This window comes from Ursus maritimus (genome assembly GCF_017311325.1).
Source record: "Ursus maritimus isolate PB19 chromosome X unlocalized genomic scaffold, ASM1731132v1 scaffold_X1, whole genome shotgun sequence".
NCBI lineage: Eukaryota > Metazoa > Chordata > Mammalia > Carnivora > Ursidae > Ursus > Ursus maritimus.
This window is the reverse complement of record NW_024423319.1, coordinates 78,969,691-78,983,060: the sequence shown is the minus strand read 5'-3', so window position 1 is coordinate 78,983,060 and position 13,370 is coordinate 78,969,691. Positions and strand designations below refer to the sequence as shown.

At 45.9% G+C, this 13,370-nt stretch overlaps 1 protein-coding gene across 2 annotated transcripts in view; it reads right to left on the bottom strand.

Moving 5' to 3' along the window:
• Positions 1 to 1,489: 1,489 nt before the first annotated feature.
• The window catches only part of PHF8 (PHD finger protein 8), a 105,277-nt gene continuing 93,396 nt past the window's right edge, over positions 1,490 to 13,370 (bottom strand). For both annotated transcript variants that reach the window (XM_008710832.2, XM_008710833.2), the window contains 3 exons: positions 9,702 to 9,811; positions 5,122 to 5,458; positions 1,490 to 4,125 (listed from right to left, as the gene is read on the bottom strand). In XM_008710832.2, the coding sequence (XP_008709054.2) occupies positions 4,037 to 4,125; positions 5,122 to 5,458; positions 9,702 to 9,811 (536 nt within the window). In that variant the 3' untranslated portion in view covers positions 1,490 to 4,036. The remainder of the gene's footprint in view (positions 4,126 to 5,121; positions 5,459 to 9,701; positions 9,812 to 13,370) is intronic.

Genomic DNA, 13,370 nt, shown 5'->3' with positions numbered 1-13,370 from the left:
TCTTTCCTGTAGCATTTCTACCAGAAGACACAGTTCCCCATGCCCCAGACAAGAACCTTTTCTCTTTAGATCCTAATATCAAGATTCAGATTGAAAGAGCTGAAGGCCATTCAGCCAGTAGGTGCCCAACCCAGAGAGTCATCCCAGACCCACAGTAGAATCTCTAGAATGAAGAAATTCTCACTGGGTCCAAACTCCTTTTACAGTGACTCTCAGACAGTAAACAGTCTATCCGGGGTCACACAAGGTCAGGGTGATAGTGGATTTGGAACTGAGGCTCCTGACATTATCCCAGAGGAATCTCCTCAGGACATAATTCTCAATGCTACATTTTGCACACAACAGGTGCTCAATAAACATCTGTTGGGTCATTGATCTGCAAAAGATCTTCCAAGACAGGGGAAAGAACAGGAGTTTTAGGGATGCCTGGGTGGCTTAGTCGTTAAGCGTCTGCCTTTGGCTCAGGTCATGATCCCAGGGTCCTGGGATCAAGTCCCGCATTGGGCTCCTTCCTCAGTGAGGAGCCTGCTTCTCCCTCTACCTGCCACTCCCCCTGCTTGCCCTCACTCGCACGCACGCTCTCTCTGGCAAATAAATAAATAATAAAATCTTAAAAAAAAAAAAAGAATGTGAGTTTTGGCAGATCCTGCTGTGGAAGACCACTGGCAAACTTCAGTCTCCTTCACTGTAAAATAGGACTAACAACTATCTCAAACGTTGTCAGTGAGAATTAAATGGGATATCTTAGTAAAACCCCTAGCCCATACCTGGCACAGAAAAGGCATTTAATAAATAGTACTGGTTATCAGTAAGCAGTGGTACAGTGATAAGAACACAGACTCTGGAACCAGGCTGGCCTTACAACTTAAGATGTTTGATGCTGCAAGGTTTCTTTGCCTCTGCTTTCTTATCACCAGGATGAGGATGTCAGTGAGGATGAAATGAATCAATATACATAGAATACTAAGAGCAGTGTCTAGTACAAGGAAGTGAGCGTGTCATGTTAGCTCTAGAAATTATATTTTAACCCTTAAACTGGATCTAAACACAGTAACCAAGTTCAGCCTGAAAGAGCATGTCAGATAAAGAGAGGGAAGAGAAACAAAACCCCCAAACTCCACATTCAAAGAGGAACGGGTATAGCTACTAAAAATAGCCCATGGGAGATATGGAAAGGCTTCCCATCAAACTTGTCAGGCCACTTTGAATTATTGCCCCCCTTCTTTTCTGCTCACTGTACTTCTGATTATCTGTTTCTGGTGTGTCGACTGTGTCTCTCATGAAGCCTGGGATTCTGTCCCTTTCCCACCTCAGGTGTAAGGTTGTGCTGAGTTCATGAAAGGAAGTGCTGAGTTCATGAAAGGGAGGGACAGAGAGAATGTAAAGAGAAGGCGGCACGCCTGGACCCATCCCACCACCCACCACCCCCCACCCTCCCCACCCCCCACCACCACCACAACCACCAAAAAAAGAATTCCAAGCAAAGTAATTGCCAAGATAAATCACTTTTATCTCTATAGGAAAGGGAGGATCTAAAAAAAATATAAATTACATTAGTAACACAACATAAGAAAAAAACAGGGGAAAAAAACGACAGAGAAGTCTGTATGATGCTATTCTAACCTGTTTATAAAAAGGCCCTGCATCAGAAATTCACAATCCTACCCACTTCTAAAAATATATTTAGACATGTACAGAAGCGGTGGGCTTGTTTTTAAATTGTTTGCTTTTTCTGTAAAAATATATTAAAGGTGAATAGAAATCCTCTCTCCCTGCCCCCTACCCAACCCCCAGCTCTGTGCTGGGAATTGGAGACCAGAGGTAACTCTCACCATGTTCTACACCTTAGTTACTACCACTCCCAACCCCTCCCCAACTCACTTCACTTAGAACCTGAAACATTTAAAAAAAAAAAAAAGCACACTAGCCTCTTTGGAAAAGCATAACTCTGAGGGTAAACTTGCTTTTCATTTAAAACACAAAACAACAAACAGGAGGCTCTGAGAGCACAACTAAACTAAACGGAAACCCAGTCAAACAGAGGTTGGGTTTCAGCCCCACAGAAACTTCTAACAAAGAAACAGAGGGGAAAGAGGCCCGGAACCAGGGGGATTTGCTAGCAATTAGCTGCCTTTGAAAGATCAAGGGGGGGTGGGTGTTAATGGGCAGAAGGGCTGGGGTCCTGGTCTTGGTTACAGCAGTCAGGGCCTAGTCAGGCAGTTGCCTACACAGGGACACAGGCTGCCCCCCTTCCCTCCCCTCGCTACCCTCTGCTGCCTTGAAATCCCCAAGAAAGCAAAGCTGGGTGGAAACAGAGGAGAGGGGTGTGGGGACCTCACGTGCTAGGGGGGAGGTAGCCAGGCTTTTTGCCTTTGGTGTGACTAGATGGAGGACTGCATGGCCCCTGGGGTCCCCAAAATAAAAAAAAAAAAGCGGATGGGTTTAAGGGACCCCTGATTCCAAATAAGGAGAGTAGATGTGGGCTGTAGAGAAAAGAAAGACAAACTAGAGACACAAAGAAGACAAGGGAAGCCTCACATACTCCTGTGGCCTGCATGGTAGCTGTTAAGTTCCCCAGAAGCACTGGGCAAACTGGGGTGAGGTCGAAGTGGGGAGCAGAGGGCAAGGATGCACTCCACTTGGGCAGTACCAAAATGGAGGGAGTGGGGCATTCTCCATCCAGTCCAGGGTGCCAGGGAGGCAAGACAGGCAGAGGTGGAGGGAGCTGGGGGGAGAAAGAAGAGGGAGAGGCATTGGGCATTGTCTGGACAATAGAGACATCCACAAGGGGAAGACAGGGAGTGGAGGATCAGATGATCTGCTCCTTTACAGACGGGCATCTCCTCTCCCAGGCTCAGGCTCCCGAGTAGCCCATCTGCACTCTGCTTGAGTGTTGACCTGATGTCTGGGAGCACAAAGACCCAGAAGTGAAGATGTGAGTTCTGAGGTCTTCTTCAGACCAAGACCTTAGGTGGGGAAAGAAGCAGGGAGGCTCCTGATAGAGAACCCAGGGGTGAGCTGTCCTGTCACATCCTCTCCAGAAGGTCCAGGCTGTGCTCTGTGGTACAGGTGAAGAGAGCAGGCTGTACATAGGGCCAGGGTTATCTGCTTCAGTGGTAGGAACTTTCAGACTTTTGGAAGATGGTTTTTCACTTGCTGGAGCCCAGCTACAGCCATGTGGATAATGTTCTGCAGGACCTCAAAATCCAGGTAAATCCCTGAAGCTTACCCTGGGACAGGGGACCTCATCTGTAGCCACCCGGAAGTAGCTTCCTCCAGTGGGCTACAAAGTCATGGTCAAAGGCTTGGGTGTCGGTCCTCTCCCCACCTTGAGAAGTGACAGAAATCTCTCTTCTTCCCAAAGATGAGTGATGTCAGCCCATAACCTTTCTAGTCCACCTCTGAAAATGGCCCCGTGGTGGGGCAGTAAGGAGACTCTGGAATCTCCTATTTATTTTCATGAAGCATTTGGCAAGAGGGGGCAGAGGCTAGACCCTTCTCCTAGGAACGAGTCTGGAATGGGACATGTCCACGGGGCTGTGGGGAGGAAGGGGATGGAAATATGGGCAGAGGTGGACAGGCTTCTGGAGACAGGGCTGGAGCTGCAGGAAGTGCTGAGCACTGGGCCTCCCACTTCATGACTAGGGAAACAGCAAGGGGCCCAGGCTCACTTTATGCCTCTCCCCATCCTGCCTTCCAGCTTTAAGTGGGGATGAGAGTAAAGGGCAGACAAGGCTGGTAAAAAGGAAATGGGTTGGAGCAGCAAAAAAGAGGGTTCTAGTCAGTCAGAAACCTCTCCCATTTACCTGCTACTTAGAGGTATGGAGAAGGGATGCTCTAGTGGAAGTAGGGAAGGGAGTTAGGGGAGTTGGTGAAGGGGCCCGTTGGGGAGTCCATGCCTTTGGTCAGTTCCAAGAAAGCAGGACAATGCGCCTCAGCACCTTGTCCGGGGCAGATAGGATCCAGGAGTGCCCCGAGAGTTGACAATGGAGAAGGCAATGGGGGTGAAGGGGTGAGGGGCAGGACACTAGGGGGCTCACAGAAGTAGTTTGCCATTTCTGTGGATTTTCAGGATGCGGCCAAGTCTCTGCTTTGCTGTGGCCAGACCCTTTTTAGGACGCTTTCCTGTGGGGGAAAAGAGAGGTAAGTAAAGGCTATGGCACAGGCTTCAGCAGCAACTCTAGCACAACTATCTTCAGTCTACCCCCTTCCTCTGTTCCTCTGCCCAGAGTCTCCCCATCCTTATGCTGACTCCAGGCACATCTTGGGCAAGAAGCCCTCCTTAACCACTTCCATCCAACACCACATGCCTTGGCTCTTCCTCCTATGACCTGCAGCAGCTATTGACTCCCTGGTTAGTCTGTCTGGTTCCTTTTCCTCAGATTTCTTTGGTCCCAATCATTTTTCTTCCTAAATTCTGTGAGGCTGTGGTTATGCCTCCCTGTCCTCTTATTCTGACCACTGGAATTAGATAAGTGCCTGGTTATGTTATAGCTCAGTGTCCCTGAAGGTGCCATCCCCAGAGCCTTGTTTCATTAGAAAGCCCCATCTTGAAAGAAAGAGAGAAAGAAAGAAAGAAAGAAAGAAAGAAAGAAAGAAAGAAAGAAAGCCCCATCCTCGTCACCCAATGCCACACTGACCTCACCGCCCTTGAGCTGCATACTCTAGGGACCGGGCTTTGAGGGCCAAAGTGAGGAAAAGCAGGGCTTGAGCACCTCTCCCATCACCTCTTCCTCTCTCTCCCCTCATCAAATCACCTCTCATGTCTCATGCGACTTTTTCCATACTTGATCAATTGATCCCCTCCCTTTCCATTCCCTCTGCTATAGCCTTAGCCTCTCTTCACTGCAGCCTGAACCTATGTATATGCCTCTTCCCTAGACTTCCCACCTGTAGCCCACCCTCTACTCTGGTCACCAGAAGGCTCCTCCCTAACCCACATCTGAAATGCCTCTGTTTAACCCCAGTTAATCTCTCTTCATGGCCTAAGAGATCAAATCCAAGCACCTTAGGTTGGCCATCAGGGTCCCTCCCAGGTATTCTCATCTACCAGAGTGCTTAGGGTTTGGAGCTGGTGACCCTAAGATCCTTTTCAGTTCTGCAACCATATGGCAGTCATACCTTGTCCTGCTTGATTGCTCTGGGAGCCAACTGAGGGGCGCCGCTGGGTCAAGAAGACACCAGGGGCCATGGGTGTGGTGCTGCGGTTTGCCTGGGCCATACCAAAGGCATTGGGACGAGCAGTATATTCATGGTCAGCAAGACTCCCTGAGAGGGCCTCTTGTTTAGGCTCAGGAGGAGGCGGGGGTGAGGAGGAGGTGAGAAGCTGGGGTGTAGTGGCCAGAGTTGGGACTGGTGCTGCCACACTGAGATTGGACTCTTGAGGACGAGGCTGTTCTACCTCCTTCAACAAAGGCTTCTTCTTGATGTATTTCTTCTTTTGCGCTTTCTGCAGCTCCTGAAATACAAGCCAAGTGGGAGGAGAAAATTCAGAAGTGGAGAAAAGAAGAGAATTGCCCAGAAAGGAAACTAGACACTGGTCAATGTGGTCCTGCAGCCCACCCCCACCCCAAGTCTAGCCTGGGTGTATGTACACACAAGGCACAGGCCTTCTAACACCTAAGGTCATTTCTTGGGTACCATCCATCCTTAAGTTACCACTGCCACAAATCAGTACAGTGGTAACAGAAGGGTAAATGAATTCAGAGACTTGGGTTTTGGTTCTAGCATTGCCATTTATGAGGTGGACCATGGACACTTCTAATAAGAATAGCTAAATTTATGACAGCAGTTAAGGCCCTTTATACAGTTGACCCTTGAAAAACGTAGGGGTTACAGGTACGGACCCCCGATGTGGGCAAAAATCCACATATAACTTTTGACATCCCCCAAACTTAACTACTAATAGCCTACTGTTGATTGGAAGCCTTATGAATAACATGAATGGCTGATTAACATCTATTTTGTTGTGTTGTATGTATTCTTACAACAAGCTAAGGCAGAGAAAAGAAAATATTAAGAAAATCATAAGGTAGAGAAAATACATTTACAGTAGTATTGTAATGAAAAAAATATCTACATATAAGTGGACCTGCGCAGTTCAAACCCATGTTGTACAAGGGCCAACTGTATACTTTACTTCATTTATTCCTCAGAGTAGCCATGAGAAGGAAAATCCCTCAGTTTATAGATGAGAAAACTGAGGAGCAGGGATATTAAAGAAGTTGAGCTCAAAGCCTCACAGGTGAAGAGTTGTTAGGTCCAGGATTTAGCCAGGTCTATCTGAATACCCACCCTGCACACTTCCCAAAAAGGGACCTCTGGGAGTGAAAGAATAGTAGCTTTGGAATGAAAAAAAAACTTGGGTTCAAATCTAGGTTTGTGCTCCCTAAGTGGGATGACCTCCGTCAAGTTACTAACCTTTGTGAATCTCAATCGCCTTATCTGTAAAATGGGCAAAATAAATCTGTTTTTTAGGGCTGTCAGAAAGATTAAATAATGATGTAAAAACACACAGTACATAGTAGGTACTCAACAAGTGGTGTACTATTATTCTATGTTCATCTCTTACAATGGTTTCTCCTCCTCTTGCTGGTCTTTTCTTTTCATAGAGGACTTGGCAGTCCTCCAGATCACTGGGTCTTAAAAACCTCAACTCTGGATGGGAGGGATGAATAAGGAGTTGTGTCAATTCTCCCAATATCTTGGATTTCATCCATCCGTTGCTCTATGGATCTACTATCCACTGTGTAGTGGGTACCTGTATAGTGGGCATCTGGAGCCCTGAGAACCTGGAAAGGTGGTGCTGAGAGCATGTGAACGACTTCACCTTCTGAAATGCTACACAGCCACACAGACCAACTCAGTGATTACATTTCTTTGCCTTGGCAACACGGGCCTACTCCTGCCTTCGGAAGATCTGACAGGCTGTGGCTACCATAGGAATTTCTGGGGGACAAGAATAATAATATTAGTAATACATGCCAGGTACTGTTCTATAATTTAACTCATTTAATACTCAGAAGAAGTATGAGAAGAAAGAATGAAAATCCCATTTTTAGGAGAAGAAACTGTGGCACAGAGAGATTAAGTCATTTTTCCGAGGTTATAGGACCAATATGTGGCCAAGCTGGGATTCAGACCTAAGCCATCTAGCTTCAGAATCTCTTTTCTCAACCACACTGCTATTCCACCCATACCAGAAACTACATTTCTGCCCCCATTTCTCTCATCTCAATCCAGAAATTATCTAGTCACATCTAGATCACATAGCCTAAATTTTTCTATCTTCGTTGCCAATCTCCTTGTATAATTCATCCAGATCCCTCACTGAAGACTAGACCGTCTTAGGACAGGACCACTTACACCTTGTCAATTTCCTTGCTCAAAAACCTGTTACCAGGTCTGACATTCATGGTCTTCCATAGTCTGGTCATTCATACTTACCCAACCCATAATGATAACACTGAAAAACTAACATGTCTATAGTACTTGCTCTGTGCCATGTGCCATTCTCAGAGATTTCCCACACATTAACTCATCTAAACCTCAAACTTTATGAGGAAACAGAGGCACACAGAAATCAAGTTATGTGCTAAAGTGGTAGAGTGAGGATTCGAACTCAGGCAGGCTGGCTCTACAATCCCTTTTTTAATCTGAATTTATCTTACCCCATTCCCCAACATGAAGCCTCCAATCCAGAAAGATCTGCTCATTCATCCATGCATCCATTCACTCACTCGCCCAACATGGACTAAACACATGTTTAGTATATTGGGGATATCAAGTTAAATTAGATACATCCCCACCCTTGAGGCACTCATAGTTTATAAGGGACACAGAAAAGCATACTTATGATTATAAGTACAATGAGAGAATACTACAGAAGCACAGAAGGCCACTGAAATAAACTGGTGGTAGGTAGAATGAAGGAGTGTTAGGTAAGACATCTGAAAGGGATGATCCCCAATGGGCAGAGAGAACAACCTGTGCAAAGGCACAGAGGCATGAGACAACATGGTATACACTAGGTGAACTACAAGCACTGTGGTGCAATAGTACGGCTGGTACAAAGCACGTGCATGCAGGGCCGGTAGGAGGTTAGGGAGGAGAGGTGACTAGAGACCAAATTAAGAGGACCTTGGGTGCTTTGCCAAGGATTTCCCTTCTCCTGGAATGCCTCCCTGTTCCTTCTAAAAGCTTAGCCAGCAAAACCCCTCCCAAATTTCAAATCCTCTTCTTTGAGGTCATCCCTGACCAAACCAAACAGAAGTGAGCTCCTTAGAAGGCACTAGAAGTAGTTTCCACACCTTTAATTAATTTATCTGTTTATTTAAAACAGTAAAACCCCCCTCCCTTTTTTTTCCAAATTACATCTTAGATGGCACTAGGATATACATAACAGAAGTTCTGGTCAAAGAAGGCCTGCTTGGCCTGCTTGGTCTCTGCTGGCTCCCAGCAACAGCCACTGAGACATTTCTAAGCAACTCTAGAGCTCCATATAACAGCATATTAAAAACATCATTCTATTAAATTTTATTTAAATAGGATATAATTATTAAATTATATAAACATTTTACTATTTTATTGAAATAGCAAGTAACAGGAAATTTGAAGTTAGAGGATATGAGTTTGAATCTTGTCTCCTCCATTTACTGGCTGTATTATCCTGGACTAGTCACTTAAAGAGAGCCTCATTTTCTTCACCTGCAAAATGATGAAAATATCACCTATTGAACAGGGCTATTGGGCAGATTATATGAAACATTGTACATGGAAGCACCTAACGTAAAGTAGATGCTCAACAAATACTGTAAGCAATAGGATGTCACATGAGGAGCCAAGGGGATGTTGATAAGGAGAGAATCAGAAAATTCAACTCCAACTGCTCCCAGGGTTGCTGAGCATAGTATACACATTAAAGAACTTTGCAAACTGTAACCTGCTAGGAGGCCAAGTTGATTCTAGTGAAGTGACCCTTTAGGACAAAAACTAGTGGGTGAAGTTTTCTTGGGAAGTAGGGGTAAATATTAAGGCAATAATATTTGGTATACCTCTGGTTCTTTCTTTTGTTGTGAATTCCTCCTTCTGGTCATTTTGCCCAGAGAAGAATGGATGAACAAGAGAACAAAATCAAAAATATCAACCACGACCCAACCAAAATATTCATATGTGGAATGTAAGAAATAGTGTAGAGGATCATAGGGGAAAGGGAGGGAAAACTGAATGGGAAGTCATCAGAGAGGGAGAAAAAACATGAGAGACTCTTAACTATAGGAAATAAACTGAGGGCTGCTGGAGGGCAGCTGGGTGGGGGGATGGGGTAATTGGGAGATAGGCTCTAAGGAGGGTACATGATGTAATGAGCACTGGGTGTTATACGCAACTGATAAATTACTGAACACTACATCTGAAACTAATGATGTACTGTATGTTGGCTAATTGAATTTAAATTAAAAACAGTAATAATTTTGGTATAGAGGACAAAGAAAGCCTCTACCCAAAAAACAAATTCTGATACTGGTTGTGTGGCTGAGAACTCGAATATACTCAGCTGGTATGCTCTCATTCAAGGACAGAGAGAAGTTGGCCTGCTTGGTTTCCACTGGCTCCCAACAACAGCCTCTGAGACATTTCTAGTTTTTGTCCTAAAGGCAAACTGGGATCAGTAGCAGGGCCACTGCCCGGGTGTCAGCACCTACCTGCTGGGCCAGCTTTGCAGCTGCTGCAGCCAAGCCTGTCTCAATGGAAGCTACCCGGGTCCCCTCACGCACAGGACGGTCCTGCTTTGGTAGAGTTGGGGTCACACGGGCTGCAGAGGAAACAGGATGAAAACATTTATCTGAATGTCAAGCATATTCCCTACCTCTGAGCCTCCCCCAAACGTGGTCTCATCGGTCTCCCAGCTTCCAGTTTTTTACAAAGTCCGATTTTGTATACCATAAGGTAAGAAGCTAATTTACAAATGCTCAAAGCACACAAGGCACATAATGATTACAGGATAAAAGTTAACTTTCCTGAACTGGCATTTAAGATTGTCCATGTTCTGCTCCTAGCCCACCTACCTCCTCAACCGTATTTCCACATCCATATTCTCAGCTTCTCTAGACAGAATGGATTCCTTATTATACCTCCAGAATACACACAGCTCATCCTCTCTCCCCCTGCCTTCATCCTCACCATCCACAGTACCTAGAGTACCCTCTTTCCTTTGTCCACCTCTTCAAAATCTGACCGTCCTTAAAAGGCAAGCCGCAATCAACCTTCTATACAAAACCTGTAGGAGCACTCTTGCTCACACTGACCTCTCCCTCTCCTGAACTAATGATGTGTACCAGTCACTTAATATATAGCACCATACCATCCTGTCTCATTCCCTAACTTTGATGTACTGTTGTGCATACGTTATTTTGCCAACCAAACAGGCTGTGAGCTCCTGAAGAAGACTGTCTGTTGTATAACCCTTTTATAGTGCTTTAACAACCTTGAATCAAAAAACAGTTATTTAAAAAAATAGTTAATTATCCCACATTTTACACAGCAAGTGTATTTTGCCAAACAGCCCCAGATGATGAAGGAAAACTCCTGTTTACAGAAGAATGCCAGCTAATAAATGTAGAAGGAATGACAAAATTGGAAAATCACAGCTTTGCAAGCCCTAATAAAACAACTGATTCTAGGGACCTGGATACTGACACAGTACCAATCTATTACCTCACATACTACTTGCTAGTCTCAACAAGGAAAAAACTAGCTTTACAATGGTAAGATCATATCACCTCCTTAACTAAGTATTAACCTGATTGTTACTAATAGTGAGACAGCTGACTTCAAGTGCCTCCTGATGCGATGGAATACGAAATTCACAGCATCACCTTGGAAGTAGTTTTGCCAAAGATCTAAAATCAAGTAAGTGGTTCATATTACTTCCAGTTTTCAGGAAACAGAGATAAGAGAACAAGTTAAATGATACCATGAGAAAACAATCAGACATTCTACAAGATAACTAACTGGACTGGTTTCATTAAAAAGACAATGTCACAAGGAAGCAAACAAATCTAGAAGGTGGGATGGGTCACAGGACAATTATACTACTTTTTACAACAAATAAATAGCACAGAAAAAGAAGGGGGGAATGCTCCGGATTAAGAGAGACTCAAAAGGCATGACAGCTGGGGGGCAGTTAAGATGGCAGAGGAGTAGGGGACCCCTTTTTCAGCTGGTCCCCTCAGTCGAGTTGGATAGGTACCAGACCGGCCTGAACGTCCACAGAATCAGCCTGAGACGCAGGAAGATACATCTGGATCTCTACAAATGAACATCTCCAGCGCTGAGTATTGAGGTACAAAGCGGAGAGCCGTGAAACTGCGCACAGATATCGGAAGATAAATGGAAGGGGGAGGGAGCCGCCGCGTTTGGGCACCGGGAAGCGGTAGCCACCTGCACGCGGTGGGGGGGGGGGAGCGGGCGGACTCACGGACCAGGCGGACTCACGGACCGGCACCCACGAGAGAGCTGCTGAGACCATGAGCCGGGGAATGCGCGCCACCAGATTGAAATGGAGCTCTGGTGTGCTCACTGGAACCAGACTGAGACCCGGAGCTCCGGGAGCACACGGGGGCGGCTGGCGGTATTAGAAACACAAAGGACAGAGACTCGCCGGCCCTGGAAGTGAGGGCTGGGATGCCGGGTATGGGGCGCACATTCCGGGACGCTGCAGGGTTGAGCAGCACCAACAGAGACAGAGTTAAAGTGGCCAGAACATTAGTAGAGAACGGGCCGCAATCCCTCTGTTCCGTGACAGAGGCTGAAATTTGGCCGCTGCTGCTCTGACTCTCAGAAGAGGCACAGCAAACCGCCAGGGAAAGCCGCCAGAGAACAAAAGCCTGGAAATACCGGCTCAGGGAGTGCCCATCCCCATGACCCCTCGCAGGGGACGCGGAGACTCTACCCAAACAGGGCTGCCTGAGTATCGGCGTGGCAGGCCCCTCCCCCAGAAGGCAGGCTGAAAAATCAAGAAGCCCACATCCCTAAGATCCCAATAAAACAAGGGTGCGCGGCCTGGGTCCCGGGCAATAATTTGGGCGCTGAACAACCCCGCAACCTCTCCTCATCAGAAAGACGAGAAGGAGAAATCCACCCCAGCAAAGAAAAGACAATGAGTCTGTGGCCTCTGCCACAGAACTGATGGATATGGATATAACCAAATTATCAGAAATGGAATTCAGAGTAACAATGGTCAAGATGATGTGTAGACTTGAAAAAAGTTTTAACGAAAATGTTAATGAGAATATAGAATCTCTAAGGGCGGAAATGAGAGCGAATCTGGCAGAAATTAAAAATTCTATGAACCGGGGCGCCTGGGTAGCGCAGTCGTTAAAGCGTCTGCCTTCGGCTCAGGGCGTGATCCCGGCGTGCCGGGATCGAGTCCCACATCAGGCTCCTCCGTTGTGAGCCTGCTTCTTCCTCTCCCACTCCCCCTGCTGTGTTCCCTCTCTCGCTGGCTGTCTCTGTCAAATAAATAAATAAAATCTTTAAAAAAAAAAAAAAATTCTATGAACCAAATGCAGTCAAAACTAGAGGCTCTGACGGCCAGGGTGGATGAGGCAGAAGAACATATCAGCAAATTGGAGGATGGATTAGTAAAAGAGAAAGCTAAAATAGAATCTGGACTTAAAAAAATCCACGAGCAAGAATGTAGGTTACGGGAATGTCAGAATCATCGGCATCCCCAAGGGGGTAGAGAAAAACAGAGGTCTAGAAGAGATATTTGAACAAATTGTAGCTGAAAACTTCCCTAATCTAGCGAGGGAAACAAACATTCGTGTCCAAGAGGCAGAGAGGACCCCTCCCAAGCTCAACCACGACAAACCTACACCACGTCACGTCATGGTGCATTTCGCAAATATTAGATCCAAGGATACAGTATTGAAAGCGGCCAGGGCAAAGAAATTTCTCACGTACCAAGGCAAAGGCATCAGAATTACGTCAGACCTGTCTACACAGACCTGGAATGAGAGAAAGGGTTGTGGGAGCATTTTTAAAGCTCTTTCAGAGAAAAACATGCAGCCAAGGATCCTTTATCCAGCAAGGCTGTCATTCAGAATTGATGGGGAAATAAAGACATTTCAGAATCGCCTGTCATTAACCAATTTCGTAACCACGAAACCAGCCTTACAGGAGATATTAAGGGGGGTTCTATAAAGGTAAAAAGGCCCCAAGAGTGATACAGAACAGAAAGTCACAATCGATAGAAACAAAGACGTTACTGGCAACATGGCATATTTAAAATCATATCTCTCAATAGTCAGTCTCAATGTAAATGGCCTAAATGTTCCCATAAAGCACCACAGGGTAGCAGATTGGATAAA